This window comes from Siniperca chuatsi, linkage group LG1 (genome assembly GCF_020085105.1).
Source record: "Siniperca chuatsi isolate FFG_IHB_CAS linkage group LG1, ASM2008510v1, whole genome shotgun sequence".
Classification (NCBI taxonomy): domain Eukaryota; kingdom Metazoa; phylum Chordata; class Actinopteri; order Centrarchiformes; family Sinipercidae; genus Siniperca; species Siniperca chuatsi.
This window is the reverse complement of record NC_058042.1, coordinates 12901499-12922206: the sequence shown is the minus strand read 5'-3', so window position 1 is coordinate 12922206 and position 20708 is coordinate 12901499. Positions and strand designations below refer to the sequence as shown.

Here is a 20708-nt window from a genome sequence, read left to right as displayed (position 1 = left end):
AATCAAATTTGAAAATGAAATAAAAATGTAATGTAACCTGATTTTCCATTTATGCAAGCAACATTTAAGTCAAAATGAAAATTAAATTTTCTGACTATTTGAAAGTGAAAATGAAAACTGCATTTGACATTTTATTTTCAAAGCCTTAACTTGCTATATGGTGGACAATATTAAAATGCAGTAATCAAAACAGCGCCCCAGTCTTTGCATTTACATTTACATGTCACCAAGCTCTTTTAATGAAAAATGTCAAATCTCAAATTGTTACAAAATTTCATTTTCATTTTGACTTAAATATTGCTTGCATAAATGGAACATCAGGTTACATTGTTTATATTTCATTTTGATTTTCAAATTTGAATTATAATAATTTGAATATTGTCCACTATACAATGGGTTACAACTTAGAAAATTAAATGTCAAACACTTTTTCCATTTTCATTTTAATATAGTCATAGAACAGTCATATAAGTATGTGAAAATGAAAATGAAAATTGGATTTATTGCATTTTCATTTTCATTTTTACTCAAATAACACATATGTGGAAAATTATAATGCTATATTGGAATAACATTATCATTTGAATATAGTCCAGTATATACTTCCATACATGAAAGCATCTGGGATTCCTGCATATCCTAAATATAATTATTCAACTTTATTTCAGACACATAGGTCCATATCAGTATAAAAAATAATAACTATAAAAGTGAACATTTAAAATAAATATCAGTATAGCATCTGTATGTTTAATCTTGTCGGGGAAACTGATGTTTGTAAAGGTTTAAATTAAGTTCAATGTACATGCATGTTTCTCAGTCAGTACATCTGTGATGGTGAGAAGTTTTAAGAAAAAGATATATTATAATTTCTCCCATTTAAAAAAAAAGTCAGTTTTTTGAAGACTACACAAAGCCCTTAGCCATTATTATTCCATTTACAATCAAGGTGTGTTGCTCTGGCCTCATAGAAACTAGTGATGTACTGATATCACATTTTTGGTGATAATTCAGAGTAACAATATAATTTATGTAGTATGTAAGCCGTGTAAAGTTAAAGTAATCAATTAATTGATCTACAGAAAATTAATCAGCAACTATTTTGATGACTGATATATCATTTAAGTAATTTTTCAAGAAGAAAATGTTAAACATTCCCCAGTTTCAGCCTCTTCGTTGTGAGTATTTCTTTGTCTTATGTGATTATAAACTGAATTTATTTGGGTTTTGGAGTATCACTTCACTTTTATTGACCAAACAATTAACCGATTAATTGAGAAATTTAATCTGCAGATTAATCAATAACGAAAGTAACTGTTATTTGCAACCTTAAAGTAGTGTGTGTACAAATTATTGTGAACAGCTCTCTAAATGCTTTTTCATATCTTATCAAAGGCTAGCACATATTGTATAGAGTTCTTAGTGGAAAAGTGGAAACATGGACAAAAACAGGTGCAGCACATTTATACAAAAGGTATATGTGTGTGTCTGTGTCATGTCACTTAAATTTATTTGTCATATAAAACATATCTGAGAGAGTTATAAACACATGAAGAAGAAAGAGAGCAGCTGTCAGCTCACATGGCAACCAAATAAGACCAGAGATCTGCACAATCTGGGCTTGTCATGACTGGTAGGAAATAGAAATGCTCTTTTTTACTTGCACTTCATTCACACTGACACACACATAATAACTGATCATTCATTCCTCTACCTCAAAAAACCCCAACAGCAGTACTATGTTAGAAACAGACAATTAGATAATGCAAGAAAAAAACAGTATCAGTCCACATAAACTCAACATTATTTTAGAGTTAAGAGCTGTTAAAGCTTTCATCAGACATCGAATAATTAAATAACTGCACTGTGGAACCTTGGCTAGCATTGTTGCAAAAAACAAACAAACAAAAAAACTGGACAATAGACATACCACACAGACTGCGGGTAATACTGTAAGCTGAGTATCTCATTATCTATCAGAGCTGCACTGCTGCTCAATAATGTTCATTCCCATTCAAATCCACCAATACCCTGTACTGAAATCTTATACAAAAAGTGCGTAAGAAATAAAGTTTAAAATTTACTGATAAACAAACAGTTCATGTAAAATCATCCATTAACAGCAGGTGTCTTGCTGTGGTGCACTGAGGCCATTGCAGCCTCTTACGAAACCGTGCAGGTGGAGGACTTGGGCGGCTGTTCCAGGATGGATTCACGTCGCAGGTCGTTGGGCAAAGTGCCGTCAGGTCCCCAGACTGTGAGCTCACCGTAGATCCCCATCTCGATCATCTCCTCCTGCCAGGGGATGGAGATGTTCCCCGAGGCAAACTCATCGAAAAAGTTCTTGTCCTTGTCTTCCATCTGCACGCCTTTAACTGTGGAGAAGGCCCCGACGTCGTCGATGTCCTTGGCATAAACTGTCTTGGAATCTGGCACGAAAGGGGGTGTAAGGATCCCTGAGGAGACACAACACAGGAAAATGCAGACGTCAAGCACTGTGTCAAGCATTTTCCTTTCTTTTTTTCTTTTAGTACATAATCTATCACGACAAGACAGATAAATCTGGTGAGAAGTCCCAGTCTGATGGTAACAGCCTCAGTCAACTGAGCCACCAGGATGCCTCAAACAGCTTCACACGATCAATGTAACATGATTGAGTTAATCAGAAAGGATTATGTAAGTGTTTAATGGACATTTGGCTTGTTGAACTTTATTTTTTAACTCTGTCAACTGTGAAGTAAAAAATAACTCAAGACTAAGACTTCCTGGAAGAGTCTGCTCTTTATTCAGCCTACAGGTTTTAGCACTGGGCCTTCATCAAGGTGTTTTACAGAATGGGTGAAAACACACCATAAGACAAGATGGCTGAGGTTTTGTCAATTATCCAATGAGAATTAGACACATGAATGAACTGCCTTTAAAATATACTGTAACCCATACACAGAAATATTTTGAATTTAAAACAAAATTTAACATAACCAGCAAATACTAAACACAAAGAGCCACAACACAACATAATAATTATAAGAATAGTATGTAAAGCCCCCCAAACCTTAATTATTTCTCTATAACAATAAATATTAATTACTAAACGTGCATCAATAAAGTTAAACTTCAGGAATAATAAATATTATATAATAATAATAAAAATAATGTTATTTTATTTTATTATCATTTGTTAGGAGTTTAAAACTAAAACTCGCCTATTCCCCTTTATCACGACTGTGTGGGTGTGTTTTGACCAATTTGATTGACAGCGTCCTGGCAATGTCACAATCCCACAACTGAATCCTGATTGGTGCACAGAAATATGTGACATCACCTTTTTTCCCCACTTCAAACCACAACAACCTGATTTAGGAAATATCTCAGTAAATATTAATAAGTTCTATTAAAGTGCATAAAAAACTACAAAACTCTCTTTTATTTAATAACTATACAAACTCTCTATTGCACGTCCATCTTTTTTGGATGCACATTGGTTGAATAAAAAGGAGACTCTTCCAGTAAATTGCTGGGCTATTTCAAATTCGTTTTTTTTTTTGATTATTTGAGCACATAGTTCACTTATGAAGTAACGACAGCATCATTGTTTCTACAAGTGAATCTTATCTAAACTAAAAGAGAACTGCAGTTATGGTGTGGTACAAAATTTTGGAATACTTTCAAAAACAAAATTAGTGAGCAGAAAGTAAATAAAACTGCAGAAACAGATGTGTGTATTAGTGCAATATGATGCAAACAGACAAACCACTTGTTTCTGTCGGAAACAGACCTGCGTTGAGTTTCCTCCAGTTGATCTCGCTGAAGAAGGGGTGCGCCCTGAGCTCGTCACATGATCCGTTCCTGAAGCCGAGCCTCTTGTCGACCTCTTTGAGCAGCAGACCCTCACAGATGGACCGGGCGTTCTCACTGAACTTCTCTGGATAAAGTACCGGATCATTCAGAATCCGCTTCTTTAACACTTTATTTTCCACCTTGAAACAGCACAAAGAACAGTAGAGATGAATTTCTACCTTTCATTTAAAACCTGCATGTCACATTAGTCCAACTTTAACACATATTTCACCGTATTCTTCTTTAAAGTCTGTGACTGCACAAGAAATTAAAGAGAATAGCAAATTCTAACTCTAACTTGTTATTTTTGTGCAGGTCATTCAGGCTTATGTACATGCACAGTTCTCTGAATATCCTGAACAATACCACTGTAAATCCTCTATAATAATATCTGTATTCATGTACATAAAAGGCATGCTTAATGTGTATATATTTAATAAAATGCATCAGTTCTCTTTAAAGTACATTGCTCAATCATTGTACTTAAGTAGAATTTTGAGATACTTGTACTTTCAGTTTTATGCTGCTATATATTTCTGAGGCAAACATTGTACTTTTTATTCCACTACATTTATTTGACACATTTAGTTACTAGTTACTTTGCAGATAAAATTTTACAAACTAAATATGTGATCAATTTATAAAATCTGATGCAGTGCTATAGATTAAACTATCCAACATACAAAGAAGTTAGTTAGTAGTGCCCAGCAAGTACTTTTTACTTTTGATACTTTTAAGTAAAATCTTGAATGTAGGACTTTTACTTGTAACAAAGTATTTTTACAGAGTAGTATTGCAGCATCATGCCACAAGTGGGCAAAGTTGAGCCGTCAAAAAACTGTTACTGTTTATCACACAGGTTTAGTAAAAGCAGGTTTAAACGTCACATGACTTGAAAGAAGTAAGAGCTAAGAAGACTGTGAGGAAAGAGGCAGAGAAAATGGAGTCAAAAGGACAAACAAAAACATGTTTAAATCACACAATACATTTAAAAATAGCTCAAAACGTGGCCTGAAAATAGGAAAAACAGACAAGATCATACACAGTATATCTACCTTCTCTCCTCGGGTCCTGTAGGGTCCCTTGGCAGCCATAAACTCATACAGAGTGACTCCCAAAGTGAAGTAATCCACAGAGTAGTCGTACTCCTCTCCTTTCAGAAGCTCTGGAGCCATAAAACCTGCAGGTGAGAGAAAAGAGGTCATGACCTTTCGAAAAGGATCAATTTCCAATTCAATCTTTGTCAGATTTTAAAACATTTTAATGGAAAAAAAATATCAGAATTAGCCTCTAACACCCCAAATAAATAAGATCCCCAGTGGGGAACTTCAGGTGTTGCAGCAGCACAAGGATAGAAATAAGTACAGATAAATAGTGAAAATTAAAAAATAAATAATTACGGGTATACAAAATAAGAATAGAAGTAAAAATATAAACTATTACAAGAGCAATTAAACTCAAAATTACGAGGCAAGCAGTACACATACACACAGTACCCACAACCAGTGTTTAGTTAAACTAACAGTGCAGTACTGTCTGAAGCAAGGTGACATAGTGGTGTGATTAGTAGCAGCAAAGTCAGCAAAGCATAGTACATGTAAGTAATATGATACCATCTACTATAACAGCGTACACCAGAATAGTATATAATATGATTAATGAATTATATTTAGTGTTGTCTGTATTAATATAGATTTATTCTGTAGTACATTATGTAATAAAACAGTATAACATATTAACATAATATAGTATAATATAGCATGGGATATAAAACATAATATAAGGTGAAATGTAGTAATATAGTATAACATAATATACAGTATAGTACAGCAATATAGCATATAACAAAATATAATTAAGTATAATATGAGTATAACAGTAATAGTAATATAATGAATAATTATTAATATATCATAATATGTAATAAAATAAATATTATATGTATTTGGTGTGCAATATATGCAGATCAGTCCAAATAACCAATGCCATCTGCAAATAGCTGCTCTTGTAAAATCCTACAAAATACAAAAAAATCTGTGTTTCTTTGTACAAAATAGGAGATAAAATTACAATACCAGATACAGCACATATGCATATATTCTGTGTTTACACTATCTATTCATGCTAATATATAAGCATTACATTTTAGGGCAGATATTTGCTGTATTTAATCATTGTGCTCTATTATAAAGTGGTAGGATTGTTTCAGTCCAGTCATTCAGGTAACACTGGTTGGAGAGCTAATGGCAGCTGTACAGTCTGTATACATAGTATGTATATGTAGTCTGTATACACTGCAGATATTACATGGGCCAAGGCAAATGTCAAATATTAATTACAGAATGAAAAAGATAAATACTGTAGATCTGGTTTTGTAGGTGTGAGTCTTGTTCACAGCTCCTGCTGTAGGAGCAGCTACAACCATGTGAATGTCAGTTTTGGTGATTATGTTTTCGACTGTACCTGGAGTCCCAGCGTAGCCCTTGATTTTGAACTGATCCTCCGCCAGCTCCACAGCCAGACCAAGGTCAGAGATACGGACGTTACCTGTGAGAACAAACACCAGGGTAATGTCAAGAGCTGTGCACGTCACAGATATGAATGTTGACCTGCACACTACGTCTCTGACTCGTTAACCTGTAGTAGTGTGATAACTGAAAGACGTCCTTGTGTTACAAGTAAGACGCAGTGTGTACTGTAGGTGTGAAGTGTATGTGAGTGGTTCAGTGTGTTTATACAGACCAGCATGTGTGTGTGTGTGTGTGTGTGTGTGTGTGTGTATGTGTTTTGACCTCAAGAGGCCAAGAATGAGACATATTTTTAAAGTTAAGGTGAGGGGCTACAATTTCATCACAGTAAAAGCACAAATAATTACATCTGTTGTAGTCTTTATAGATGGTTGGGGGTTTAAATTTTGTTGTTTTGAAGGAATAATTTGACATTTTGGGAATACGCTTATTCATTTTCTTGTCAAGCGTCACATGAGAAAAACGACACCACTCTCATGTTTGTATGGTAAATATGAAGCTGGAGCCAGGAAACGGTTAGCTGAGCGTACGTTAGCATAACGACAGGAAACAGGAGGAAACAGCTAACCTGGCTCTTTTCAATACTCCAGGAAGTCACTCAGTAAAACCACAACTTGTCATTTTTACACTTTGATTATTGTACGGACTAAACAGAGATATAACATGTTAATCAGGGAGCTTTTGAGATGCTGGTAGGTGAATTTGGTCACCTTTAGACAGAGCAAGGATAGCTATTTCCTCCTGCTTCCAGTCTTTATGCTAACATTAAGCTACTGGCTCAAACATATTTAACAAACAAACATGAGAGTGGTGTCAATCTTGTCATCTAACTCTCAAAATAATCGAATTTTCCTAAAATGTCAAACTGTTTCTATTCTATATTCTAGTGGTCCAAAAATCACATAGTACCCCATAATTCACTGCTGAACTCCCAGACGAACCAATGTGGTCTCTTGAATGTATAATTTACCTCTATATGGGGAAATGAGCTTCATCTGTAGAGTAACATTACTCCAGTGTGACAGTCACATGAATTACCAACAGCACAACAACTATGAGAAAATGACTTCAGGACCAAACACAAGAGACTACATCTTTGTTTGTGTGTGTCTGACCTTGATTATCCAGCAGCACATTTTCTGGTTTGAGGTCTCTGTAGATGATCCGCTTCTGGTGGAGGTGCTCCAGGCCCTGGATGATCTGAGCAGCGTAGTAGCAGGCCCGCGGTTCGTCCAACCCTGGGTTGTCCTCATCCACATTATAAATGTGATACCTAGTGACACAAGCGAGAGGGTGTAGGGTTAAGGAGTGTATAGACATTTGTTGAATGAACACATTATGCTCCAAAATGGTAATTCTAAAATGATTACATATACATAGATTTATCCAAGAAATAAACACTTCATACATGGCACAGCATTTAAAACAATCTGTAAAAAAGAGAATGGGATTGTGGACAAACATCAGGTTACAGGCATTGTGAATCATTGATTCCCATTTTTCCTTAATATTGGGTTGCAAAGTGTCTACATTAGATCCCTTTGGCAGAGCCAGAGAGGATGTAGGATCAAAGGGAGAGATTGAAATATGGAGATGTTGTGGGTGAGAGTGAATGAGATCTAACCTCAGGTCTCCTCCGTTCATGATAGTCATGACCAGACACAACTCTGTTTTTGACTGGAAGGCGTAAGCCAAAGAGACAATGAACCTGCTGTGAACTCGAGCCAGGATCCTCTTCTCCACCATCGCCCCCTACATGAGAGGAAAGGACAGCAGAGTAGATATTTACAGTGTATAATGCACTCTAGGTTACTGTCATCTTTATTTAAAGGTCCAGTGTGTAATATTTAGGAGGAGCTATTGGCAGAAATGGAATATAATATTATAAGTATGTTTAATTTGTTTATCATCGTCTGAAAATATGAATCATTGTATTTTCATTACTTTAGAATAAGCTGTTTATATCTACAGAAGGAGCAGGTCCCCTTCCACGGAGGTCGCCATGTTGCACTGCCATGTTTCTACTGTAGCCCAGAACGATTGGGCCTTTCGCTTTTTTGCGAGATTCACAACCACCGTAGTTTCTCCTACACGCTTGGAACGGGAGGGTGATGTGAGCTGTATTCAAATGGTTGCAAACTGCAATTTCACTGCTAGATGCCACTAAATCCTACAAACTGCACCCTTAATGACACAACATGGCACCAGCTGTCCATCTGAGCTTGTTAACAAAGTTGTTGTCTACATTCAGCTAACATCACTGATGCTGTGTATGCTGATGTATTGTGGATGTGTAACGCCGTGCGCAGTGCCACCGTTTCTTTGGTTGTGCTTCACGTGGGCCTCCATAATCAAAATCGCCTAGAAGTCATTGCATACAAAGATGGCTACGTAGTTCAGCTGGACAACAGCTGCAGTTAGATTTCCTCTTAATTAACTCTTTCTTTTCCTTTCTTCTAGGTCAACGTTGTTAGGCTTTGGCTTGTGCATTAAAACAGGTGTGGCATATAGTGTGGTATGTAGTTTCCAGCGGTGGAATGTAACAAAGTACATTTTCTCAAGTACTGTACTTAAGTACAATTTTTACATACTTGTACTTTACTTGAGTATTTCCATGCTATGCTGCTTTATACGTCTACTCCATTACATTTCAAAGGGAAATACTGTACTTTTGACTCCACTACATTTATTTGACACTTACAGTTAGTTACTAATTACTTTTTACATAAAAAATATGACATACTTATATATGATGCAGTACTATACTACTAATCTACCCAGTAGTATACAAAGTATTTGAAATTGGCTCCACATTGACGAACTACAACATTAACATGTTCTTACATGTATTTGTTAGTGATAAAACAGAATAATATAATATTCTATAATAACATAACACTTCTGTACTTTTACTTAAGTAACATTTTTAATTCAGGAATTTTACTTGTAATGTAGTATTTTTAGACTGTGGTATTTCTACTTTTACTTAAGTACAGGTTCTGAGTACTTCTTCCACCACTGGTAGTTTCAGTGCTCTGTCATGTCATGGTAGGAAGCTCTGACAACCAACTTGAGAGTTGGCTGCACAACAACATTGCATTCTTGAGTTAACATCCAGTTGACAAATTCATTTTACAATAGATATGATTGTACTTGAATGTAGAGCACCTTTCAATCAATCAAACTTTTAAAAGGATGAGGTTAATATTAAAAACACATCTGGTTTGTGGGCAAATCTACTTCCATGTGAGATACACCATTGCATCTAAACAAAGCGTGTTTCTCACATAGCCAATAAGTATTACTGACATATTGTATTGTACTGACTTTGATCACCCTGGTGTAGCAATATCAGCGTAAAGAAAATACAGAGAGTTATACAGAGAACATATTTTGTGGAGGCACAGTAAACAAATGAAAACTGAATCATTTTAAAAGACATTGAAGCCTCCCACTGAAATAATAGGCATCTTATTGTCTCTGAGCAGGTCTGAGCAGAAGATTAGGAAATCCACTCTAGGGCTCCTCCAATTATAAACATGGCAGGATTGACACTGTATAAGGAGATCAAAATGCTCTAATGCTGAGGGAACTAATCATGTAAACCAAAGGTGCCTAACATCATCTTGCAAGGCTCCATCTAGTTACTGACTGCTGTTTAGAGGGGGGGATTACACAGATACTGTATATAAAAGGCCTGTAGAACAAGAGACAAACTAAACCACAACTACTGCAATGTAATCTAGCTTCTGTTGAATTTTCACTCTCTGATGATAAAGGACTTTTCATGATCTGATTCCTTACCTCATTGCCTTTTCTCTTCTTCAGCCTCTTCTTGTTGAGCTTTTTGCAGGCATACAGTTTCCCTGTGGCCTTCATCTGACAGGCAGACACTTCCCCAAACCCCCCTTTCCCCAATACACGAAACTCCAAAAACCAATCCTCTCCCATGGGCTGCATCTCCAACCACTTCCACTGCAGAAACCTTTTCAGATACATACTCTCCAGGAAGAAAGTGTAGGGCACTTCCTTGAGAAAGTCCATCACATTGTCCATGGTCTCATTGAAAAGATCATCCCCGGCCTCTTGGTGTTTCTCTTTGACCTTTGTGATGCAGTTTTCTGGCAGGAAAGGGCAGAAATACTTGGCGCCAGGCTCCATGTACCGGGACAAGAGTTTGCTCGCTTTCTTGACTCGATCTTCATCCTCAGCCATGTTGTATTCCTCAATATCCTTCCACAGGCGGCAGGGGCCTATATACTCACTGTGGGAGTCTAGGAACTCCTGGAAGAGACGTTTGCCGATGGGCTGCTCCACACAGACTGTCTGGAAGCCCAGGTCCAAAGTCTCTCGCAGACCTTCACACACTGTGATGTGAGGCAGCTTCAGGCGGGAGTGGTACTTCTTGTCTCGGTTGGATGCAGGGTTGGCAGTGCCATCAAAGCTCCCGCGGGCCGAGATGTAGGCAGAGTTGGCCACCACCGTCGTCAGGCCACCAATATCCATGGTGACAGAGTCAAAAAGTGAGGATGGACGAAGGAATGTGTGCGATGCAGCAAAAGCAACAAAGAGAAGGTGTTACAGGGAAGCAGAAGTGGAGCTGAACGTCTGGAAATGAGTGCAGAGAAGATAGCAAAATAAAGAGGAAAGTAGCAGAGAAGGAGATGATATATGACAAATTCCCAGATAAGAACAAGGTGTGATGTGGATTTCTTCTTCCTCCAGCGCTTCAGAAGCAGAGAATATCGTACATCTGACCATCTGCTCGCTGCAGACAGCCACAGTGTTTCCCTCAATCACTAAACCTTAGAGTCCCTTCTCTTCCTCTCACACACATGCAGACACACATGCAGATCTACCTGACTCATCACCTTTCCCCAAAGGGATTTATCCACTCAGTAATGCTTTATCCTGTGCTAACCCATGTGCACGCTGTGGAAGTAGAGAAGGGAACACAAAGAGTGACACAAAGACTCGGGAGACATGATGTAGAGGAGAGACAGAAATGGAAAGTGAGAAGGAGCGAGGGAGAGGAGGGATAAATGTGGTACTCTATGCATGTAGTGGGCTGGAATGACAGGAAGGAAGTGAAGTTCAGAGAGAGGCACTGGTCGAGTACTGGTCTTATACTCTTTTGATCTTACTCTTGCAATTTATCTCTTATAACCTTCATTCAGTCTCAAAACCATGATTCTAACAACAAAGGTGGCTACAGAGATTTTACTTCTTTGAGATACAAGTAGTACAACCTTTATTGTGTTTTCCTCTAATAATTCTCTTTAAAACTGTGAGGAAACTGTAGTTTTTAGCCACGCTAGCGGCATGGCTCTAGGGATGTTGGTCTGTCGGCAGCAGTGAAATGTACATTTACTCAAGTACAGATTTTGGGGTACTTGTACTTGAGTCTTTTCTTTTCATGCCACTATCTCTTCTACTCTTTAGGTACTAGTTACTTTACAAGATTTTTGCATACAAAACTTACAAAGAGATTATACAATACGATGCTTTGTTATAAATGAAACTACTTGACAGTATATACAAGTACAGCTGAAACGATTAGTCAATCAATTAGTCAATTGACAATCATTTGAGTAATTTGTCAATTTTGTACTATTGGTTGGACAAAACAGAATTTTTACAAACCAAACAATCAATTAATGGAGGAAATAATCCGTAGATTAATCCATAATGAAATTAATCATTAGTTGCAGTCTGTTACAGACAGAGTAGGCCGGAGACACCAGAATGAGACAGGAGGCTTTATTGTACACGAGGTTAACAGGCAAAGAGGGAATGCTAACAATACCGTCCCTTGGTCAGCCGAACTGGGGTGTAGGGACTGCTGAGACACCCACAGAAGACTGGAGATCTGTGGCGGTGGAGATGCACACGAGACACTGGAGGTACACGGAACAGGGATTGGGAGTTCAGGAGCCAACAAGGCGTCTTGATGAGACGAGGTATGACTCGGTAATGTCGTTTGGGCTGGATACTGATATATGTCCTTCTTTGAACGAGACCGGACGCTAACTGAGGAAATGGATGGTGTTTTATAGGGGAGTGGAGTGCTGATTGAGTGCAGGTGTGTGATAGGTGACAGGTGTTTTGGATTATTACTCAGATGAAGGAGTGTGATGTGTATGTGGTTACCGGCTGGTGAGGACATGACAGGCTGTGACACAGTCCTATACAAAATAGTAAAAAATGAGCTCCACCTCAACCAAATACAATAGTAAAATGCTGCTTTTACATGAATGCATGAGTAATGACAATCTAATGATACAATATATAATAGTATACCAGTCACATAGTACCATGCTCACCATCTTAGTTTAGCGAGTTAGCATGCTAACATTTGCTAATTAGCAACAAACACAAAGTATAGCTAAACCAAAGTACTGGACAGAAATTTTAACAAAAATTCATAGCAGTCCATCAATAGTTCTTGAGACATTCGGACCAAAGTGGCGGACCGACCGACCGATCAGCATTGCCATTCCTATGTACTGATAAATGTGCCAAATATGAATTGGTTCCGGCTTATTAAATTTGAGGATTTGCGGCTTTTCTCAGTTTTAATCACTGTAAATTAAATATATTTTGGTTTTCGACTGTTGGTCGGACAAAACAGACAAAACAATAAAGGTAAAACTTTTTTTTAGTACTTTAGGACAAGTACAATGTTTCGAGCCCAAATTGGCTCTTCGGCAGGTACAGAATCAAACAGATGCAGGCTTTGGTTTTTATGTTTCAGTGTGCCAATCATTTAAATCTGAGCAAATCATATGCAGTTGTTCACCTTGATTGTTGCTATTAGCAACCAAGCAGCCTGGCTCTTCAAGGTGATTCTGAGGTTTCTCCAAGGAGTAAAGGACATCATTGCTGAAGAAGAAAGTTTACTTATTTCTACGTTGGCCCACCTCAGCTTCCCTACAGGGCCACCTTATCTTGGCCTTATAAATAGTGAATAAGAGATAACACATACATCACACTCTGGAGCGAGCTTTTACTGTGAAAGAGAATGAGACAGGCGACAAGGCATTAGCACAAACCTGAAAGTGCCTCAAAATCTTTGGGGAGGGACAGGATAGAGGAGAAACACATATTACTGTTTGTATCTTGAGTGAGGGAAGGAAAAAGAAAAATAAAAGGTTAGAGTTGAGTAAAGAAAAAAGATCTGCTGTGGCTCAGCACAGAGCTTCATCATGGCCACACTGAAGGAGAAGAGGACTTGTGGGCAGCGATGTGAAGACTTTGGCCGTTTTGTCTGGAACTCCGACAATGGGACGTTGATGGGGAGAACACCAGAGAAATGGGGTAGGAATAAAACAACTTCATCAACCTCTCGTGCAACATAAAATAAACCTAGGAAAGGCTTAGCCAAAGTGTTATTCAAATTATTCATTTATGAGGCTGTAGTTTGTAGCACTGCTAAGGAAATATCCTGATAACTGTCTCTCATTAACTACTGGTGTGGGTCGGCTTGTGACAACAGTTCCTGCAGTGCAGTTTTGTTGTTTGACATATGTTTTCATGATCTTTGCAGTGATCATTGCTCTTTGCCATATTACATAATTTATGCATTGCTGGTGACCAATGCTACCAAACATTTAGGCAACGGCTATCTCACCAGCAATGACTGAGAAATAGTTTTACACCTACTTTAAACACAAGTAGGAAATTCAAGTTGAATCAATACATGAGACAATGTCAACAAATATCAAAGATTGTGAATTTTGTCACTCTGGTTTATATTATTCAGTCCATCTGGAACAACTGAGATTAACCTTTAAAATATCCAATGTTTGTCCAATGTTTAAAGAGAGAGTTTAAAGAATTGCAAATAGAGGATGCAGGATGGATTCCGATTTTTTTTAAGTCAATACTCAGATGCCTTTATGTACATCGGAAGAGTTATGTATCTCTGTAATTATTTCTCCTGTGCATACTGCCCCTGAAGGGATCCCTTCCTGCCACGATTCACTATTCATGCAGTCTAAAGTTCAGATAAGATAGTTAAGATAATGAGAGACTAACATTCAACAATCTTAATTTGTCTTAATTAGCCAAATCAAATGAGTATTTACCAAAGTTAGTCTTTTTAGTGCAAAATCCCAGACAGTGTTTTTTTTGCTGAGCCTGATTTTTCGCTCACATTAGGAAGAGTGTGAACAGGAAGAAGGATTACTGCAATCCATAACTCTTTCAATGTATATATGGGCAGTGGTGGAAGAAGCAGCAAGAAAAATATATTCTATTACGTACAAGTACTGCTTTCAAAACGTTATCTAGTTAGTTATAAGTAAGATGTATGTATATTAGTGGATTATAATTACTAAAGCCTTAAAGTGTAAGCAGCATTTTAAGTTGTAGCTGGAGGTATTTTGAACTATTTTATATATTGTTAGGTAGTTTAATCTATAACAGTGCTTTATATTGTAGAAAAGGTTTCAGTCGTAGTCATCTGGACACTGTTTTCAGAATCAAGACGTTTGGCTCCCATCCGGAAGTCATTCTCAATTGTGAAAAAATGGATGGGAGCCGAAACGTCTTGATTCTGAAAACAGTGTCCAGATGACTACGACTGAAACCTTTTCTACGATAGAACACTCCTGGACGAATGAGGGACTTCACCGTCTTAGTGCTTTATATTTTATAAGATATTTTGTATGTATGTGTATAAAATCTAAACCTACAAAGTATCTTGTAAATGTAACTGGAAAATAAATGTAGTAAACGTACTTATTTACATCCCACCACTGCATATGGGCATGTGAGCATTTTATTGTATTTACTTGAAAAATTCTGACCCTGTCCTTTAAGCCAGTTGACTCAAGTGGCATATTGAAATTAATTCTTGAAACTCACAAAAATTATTGCAAAATAAATGGACTTTGCTAAATGATGCACCACATACATGCAACTCATATGTTTGTGCGTGTGTGCTAAAAGACAAACACATCATGTATGTACCCTTTTGCATGACTTTTTCTGTCCTTTTAATGTCATCACAGTGAGGTGTATGTTTGCAGCATGTGGACAGAGAGAGATAAGCCTGCTGTTGTGATAAGCTTTGTTTTTTTCCCCCTCAGAGTCCTTCCCCTTTTGTTTGATCTTACAATCAGATTAAATTGAGCTCATATCGACAGAGGACACCTTGACATAGACAAATGTAGACACACACCTTTGTAAGCACACTCCTCTGTGTCATGAGTGTTTTCACATTAAGCATAACTACCTTGCTAGTGTATACTGTAAATACATGAAGGATTTCTTCTTTATTTTACTGTACATTATTTTGCATGCTCGGGTATGAAAACATCCACAACTATCCAAAAAAAAGGCTTTAAAATGAGGAATCTGACAACATCAGAGGGGCACTAGGGCAAAGAGAGGTGATTCAGCCATAAACATGTAACTCTGACTGTGTGTATTAATAAAAATACTCTCCTTCACAGTGTACATCAGTCTGTATTATGCAGCCTTTTACGTGGTGATGACGGCCCTCTTTTCTCTGGCCATCTGGACACTCATGTACACCTTGGATCCATACGCCCCTGACTACCAAGACCGGCTAAAATCTCCGGGTAACACAACAACAACAAGAACAAAACAAGGATTTAAGACAATGACGACTTACTCTGTGGCTCTTAACCAGCTCTCTGTTTGCTTGTCTGTTCAGGGGTGATGGTGTGGCCCGACACTTACGGAGAGGAAGTTGTTGAAATCTCCTACAACACATCAGATAAAGCCAGCTGGATGAAGATGAAGAACATCCTTGATAAGTTCCTGGAGCGTTAGTATTTACTCACTCGACCCTGCTGGACAGTTATACCTAATATTTAACAAGGTCAAACTTCAAAACAAGACATCTAAATCCTTCTTTCTCTCTTCTTCAGCCTATAATGACACCAAGCAGCTTGAATGCAACACCTATAACTGCACTAAGGGAAAGTACTTCATCCAGAACACCTTCTCTGCCCCTCACCACACCAAGTGGGCATGTCCCTTCACGCAAAGCATGCTGGGAGCCTGCTCAGGATTTGAGGACCCAAACTTTGGCTACAACTGCACCATGCCTTGCGTCATTATTAAGATGAACAGGGTATGTTTACTTCACAAATATCCTTCTGAGCATATTTGGAAAGCTTGGATCTTGCAGTACATTAAAAAAAAAATTAATCACATTAAATAAAAATGATTTATCTGTTTTGTCTCTGCAGATCATTGAGTTTTTGCCTTCTAATCACACTGACCTTCCCCCATATGTCAACTGCACTGTACTGGTGAGCAACAACTGCATATACTGATTTTAACAGCATGCATTAAAGAAAATGAGGGCACTCCAGTGATTTAGTATTGAACACTCATAAAGTTGGAGGGCTTGCGAGAGACAATTTAAAATCGATGCAGCGGAGGCCGAGATATGCTGACTTTTAGTCCCAGTATGGGCCAAGCTCCAAAAACACTGGACTCATACATACATACATGCATTTCCCATAATGCAACCCCTTTCATTCGATCCTTCTTGCCTGGTAAATACCCATGTCTTTCAAACTCAACAACCCCAGTTTGTAACACAGACTTTCTGTTATAAATGTGTAGTCTTCATGCTGAGGGTTATTTTCTCCGACTTGAAAAAGCTCATCCAGGGTCACATGAGAAATATACAACGGTTTTCACAGGCACAAGTAGTACATGTGACGAGTAAACTAATCTTCATGAGTAAAATTGGTGGAGTGCCCCATTAAATATGATGAAATTCTGTGTCTGTGTGTGTTTAGGAAGGACAGGACAATGTGGCCAAAATCGAGTATTTCCCTGACAGGGGAATTATGGATCTCTCTTACTTCCCTTACTACGGAAAACTGGCACAGGTGAGCAAGAAAATCATACAAGCACTGAGCAACACTCTGAACCGTATTTGTCATCATTAAAACGTCCTCTGTAAAAGTAATGCTGGACCAGGCAAAGCAGGCAGTGGTCCCATACTCATTGTGTGTCACTTGGTTTGTGTTAAAATGACTAACTGCAAATTTGAAAATATACACAAGTACATTTTCAACTGTTGTCAAGGGGCCCTGTGTTAAAAAGTAAATATTGCATATCCATAAATAAACCAGTTTAAATTACCATAAACACAGCTAATTTTCACCCCAGGTTAATCTGACCATGTGTAAAAGTCAAGACACTTTTCCTACCAGTTTAACAAACAGATGTTATTGCATTCATGTTGAAAATGTTTGTGACACACCAAGGATCAAAATTCTCAAGTCATTAATATTTAATTTGGGAATTAAAAGAACTGTTTGAAATTTTGGAAAATACGCTTATTTGGTTTCTTGCAGAGAGTTAGATGAAAAGGCCGATACCTGTCTCACGTCTGTATGGTAAATATGTATTTGCAACCAGCAGGTGGTTAGCTTAGCTTAAAGACTGCAAACAGGGTGAAACAGCTAGTCTGGCTCTGTCCAAAGGTAACAAACTCTGCCTACCAGCATCTCTAAAACACACTAATTAAAACGTTGTAACTGATTTGTTTAATCCTTACAAAAACCCAACTGTAAAAATGTATGACTTCCTGCATTCTCCGCTGGTTGCTCGGCAACCTCACGACAACCTGACGACAAGACCTGACACGTAACTCATAAAACCACAAAAACTTTTGTATGAATTAAACAAACAAGCTATAACGTGTTAATTTGTGAGATTTAAAGGTGCTGGTAGGAAGATTTTGTTACCTTGGATCAGAACCAGGCTAGCTGTTTCCCCTTGTTTCCAGTCTTTATGCTAAGCTAAGCGCCTGATAGCAGTAGCTTCATATTTAACAAACAGACATGTGAGTGGTATCAGTCTTCTCATCTAACTCTCGGCAAGAAAGCGTACTTCCCAAAATATGAAATTATTCCATTATGTTTTCTCAACATGTCCTAGAAAAATAGAAATCATTTAAAAAATAGTAATGCATAACAGTAACCCATGGTCTGCATTGCCTCCTTCCTCCTTTTCTTCAGCCTACTTATGTCAACCCATTGGTGGCTGTTCGGTTCAGCCTGGTCGGAGAGAAGCACGCCAAGATCCAGTGCAGAGTGGTCTCTGACAAGATCAGCTATGAAAACTTCCACGACCCCTACGAGGGAAAAGTCATCTTCTACCTCAAAGCAGTGAAATAAGAAACAGAAAATCCTCAGATATCCCATAATCATGTAACAACTAACCTGTCAGTATCAAAGATCGAGCAGGTGTCTACAGATCAATAGTGACTATTATTTAACAAGCTTTAAACCATTTGTATTCAACTTAACCCAACAGTATAGGCCCACTTTTATAAATGTGAGTTATTGTGCTTTGCTGAGTGATTCATGAACTTCTTTGTCATCTGATTTTTAGGTTTAACCATTACCAAAAAATGTAATCTATAAATCTATTGTTATCTATCTATCTATATATATCTATGTGTTTGCTGTCCATTGTTATTTAACCCGGTGCACGCTTACAAACTTAACCTCTGTCTGCATGTCTCCTCCTCTCCTCTCTTCATACTCAAGAAAGTAAACAGATCTGAGGGTGTCAGAGGGAAGCTACTAGATTTCTGAGGTGGATTTGGGATTTAAAAAACCCCACTGCAGAACATGTTCTTTCAACATCGTGACAAATGTAGCTAATGCATCTTCAAGTGCAAAAAGTCTTTCTAAATAAAAACTCATTTCCAATTTTAGTTTGGTCTCAAGAGTGTATTTGATTAAGTTACCAGCTCAAAGTTTAGGGATGATTTATTTTTAGTTTGCATCAACAAAACCAAAACAAGCAGTTATAAAACTGTTGCAAAAGCAGTTTACCTCTAAAAATCTACGCAAGTACAGTCTGTAGTATTTGTAACTGGTTACTGTCTACCCCTGCTAATAGGATGATGATGGTGGTGAGTTTTCTCACAAATGTGCTGACTGCAGAGTTTGTGGGTTATCAGCTTACACAGTACAGGTGTGCTCACATGCGTGCACACACACACACACACACACACACACACACACACACACACACACACACACACACACACACACACACACACACACACACGTGTCGGCCAGACGTTTGCTTGAAAGAGATTGTGCTGTGCTGTGTGATAACTGTATACCATACCACTATATGACCAACCAATATATTTGATTACAAATGTTTTTCCAAAATCTTTGATAAAAACTGAAGCTTTGAAAAATTATTTAAAACCAATGGGTCGAGGGTGGACTTTTTCAGCAAAGGCTGGACAACTGTATGCTTAAAATTAGACGGAAAGTGCCAGTGGAGAGATAACAGTTAATAATGGGAAAATTGTTAGGTCCAATGGTGTGAAAAACAGATTTTCAAAACCAAGGGGGTATGAACTCTAGAGAGCAGGAAGAGGATTTCATGGAGGCGACAGACCAATCGGTTCAAATGGAGTGAACAAAGCAACTGACTCAAGAGAGCCGGAGCTCCTTTGTGTTATTGATAATTGATTGAGGAACTCTTCACATTTTTCTGTGGTGACTTCAGGGAACTGGGTAAGAGAAGGGCTGATCACTGAGTTAATGATCTGAAATAAAACTCTGGGACTGTGGCTTTGAGAGGCAATTAGGTGGGGAAAATATGCATTCCTTGCTTGTTTTACACTCGATTTAAAGGTTTTAATTAGACTTCTGAGGGTACATAAAGAGTCTTTAAGTTGATCTTTTTTCCAAATTCTTTCTGCTTTCCTGCACTTTCTTTTAATGCCCCCAGAGAGACAGAGAGTTTACGTTGTAATGTCTCGTCCCATTTATCTAAAATGTTGCAACATATACTGCTAAAAACCAGAAACTAGGTCGTCAATCGAAGGTTGAGGAGGAATTAAGAGACTTGAACAAACCTCCTGAAAACCCTGGCAGGACTGAGTGGCTGATGGGGAGTTGAGAGAGCTGGAACGTATGCAAGAAGGGGAGGCAGGAGAAGGAGGTGAAAGTGAGATTTGGAAGATTACAGCTTTATGGTCGGATGGAGGGAAGTCTAGAAATTCCAGAGAGCTTGATGATATGCCTGATGCACTGATCAGATCAAGAGTGTGACCCTTGGTATGAGTCGACCCGCTGACAAACCGGACAAAGTTAAAGGCAAATTAATAAAATCGGAGGCAAAAGGAGTGGAGCAGCAGACATAGATGTTAAAATCACCCAGGATTAAAAGTCTCTCAGTTGGGTCCCTGTCCAGGTACAGTAAGAAATAAAAGTTCAGAAAATGTTTGAATAAAATCGGGATCCAATTTAGGAGGTCTGTAAATCAAAACACAAAAAATAGGGGTCTGGTTGTGAATTAAAATGCTCAGAATCT

At 38.0% G+C, this 20708-nt stretch overlaps 2 protein-coding genes across 2 annotated transcripts; one reads left to right on the top strand and one right to left on the bottom strand.

Annotated features, from left to right (window-relative positions):
• Positions 1-532: 532 nt before the first annotated feature.
• grk1a (G protein-coupled receptor kinase 1 a) lies at positions 533-11863 on the bottom strand. Its single transcript, XM_044202382.1, has 7 exons — positions 10170-11863; positions 7990-8117; positions 7481-7638; positions 6301-6384; positions 4893-5017; positions 3776-3977; positions 533-2456 (listed from the first exon to the last, which is right to left on the bottom strand). Exons 1-7 carry the CDS (start codon positions 10869-10871, stop codon positions 2164-2166), a joined length of 1692 nt encoding a protein of 563 aa, XP_044058317.1. The 5' UTR covers positions 10872-11863; the 3' UTR covers positions 533-2163.
• Positions 11864-13339: 1476 nt separating this feature from the next.
• On the top strand, positions 13340-19083 carry LOC122878896 (potassium-transporting ATPase subunit beta-like). The gene is made up of 7 exons (XM_044202392.1): positions 13340-13682; positions 15824-15952; positions 16048-16161; positions 16265-16470; positions 16589-16651; positions 17150-17242; positions 18380-19083. The coding sequence occupies exons 1-7, from the start codon at positions 13571-13573 to the stop codon at positions 18536-18538; spliced, it is 876 nt and encodes a 291-aa protein (XP_044058327.1). The 5' UTR covers positions 13340-13570; the 3' UTR covers positions 18539-19083.
• The last annotated feature ends 1625 nt before the right edge of the window (positions 19084-20708 follow it).

Excerpts from the sequence above, each read along its gene's own strand:
- grk1a (XM_044202382.1), bottom strand. The coding sequence starts at position 10,871 with ATGGATATTGGTGGCCTGACGACGGTGGTGGCCAACTCTGCCTACATC. Across the intron at positions 7,639-7,989 it reads ATGAACGGAGGAGACCTGAG|GTATCACATTTATAATGTGG; the intron begins GTTAGATCTCAT and ends TTGTGTCACTAG. Across the intron at positions 2,457-3,775 it reads CTGGAGGAAACTCAACGCAG|GGATCCTTACACCCCCTTTC; the intron begins GTCTGTTTCCGA and ends GTGTCTCCTCAG.
- LOC122878896 (XM_044202392.1), top strand. The coding sequence starts at position 13,571 with ATGGCCACACTGAAGGAGAAGAGGACTTGTGGGCAGCGATGTGAAGAC. Across the intron at positions 16,471-16,588 it reads TCATTATTAAGATGAACAGG|ATCATTGAGTTTTTGCCTTC; the intron begins GTATGTTTACTT and ends TTGTCTCTGCAG. Across the intron at positions 16,652-17,149 it reads ATGTCAACTGCACTGTACTG|GAAGGACAGGACAATGTGGC; the intron begins GTGAGCAACAAC and ends GTGTGTGTTTAG.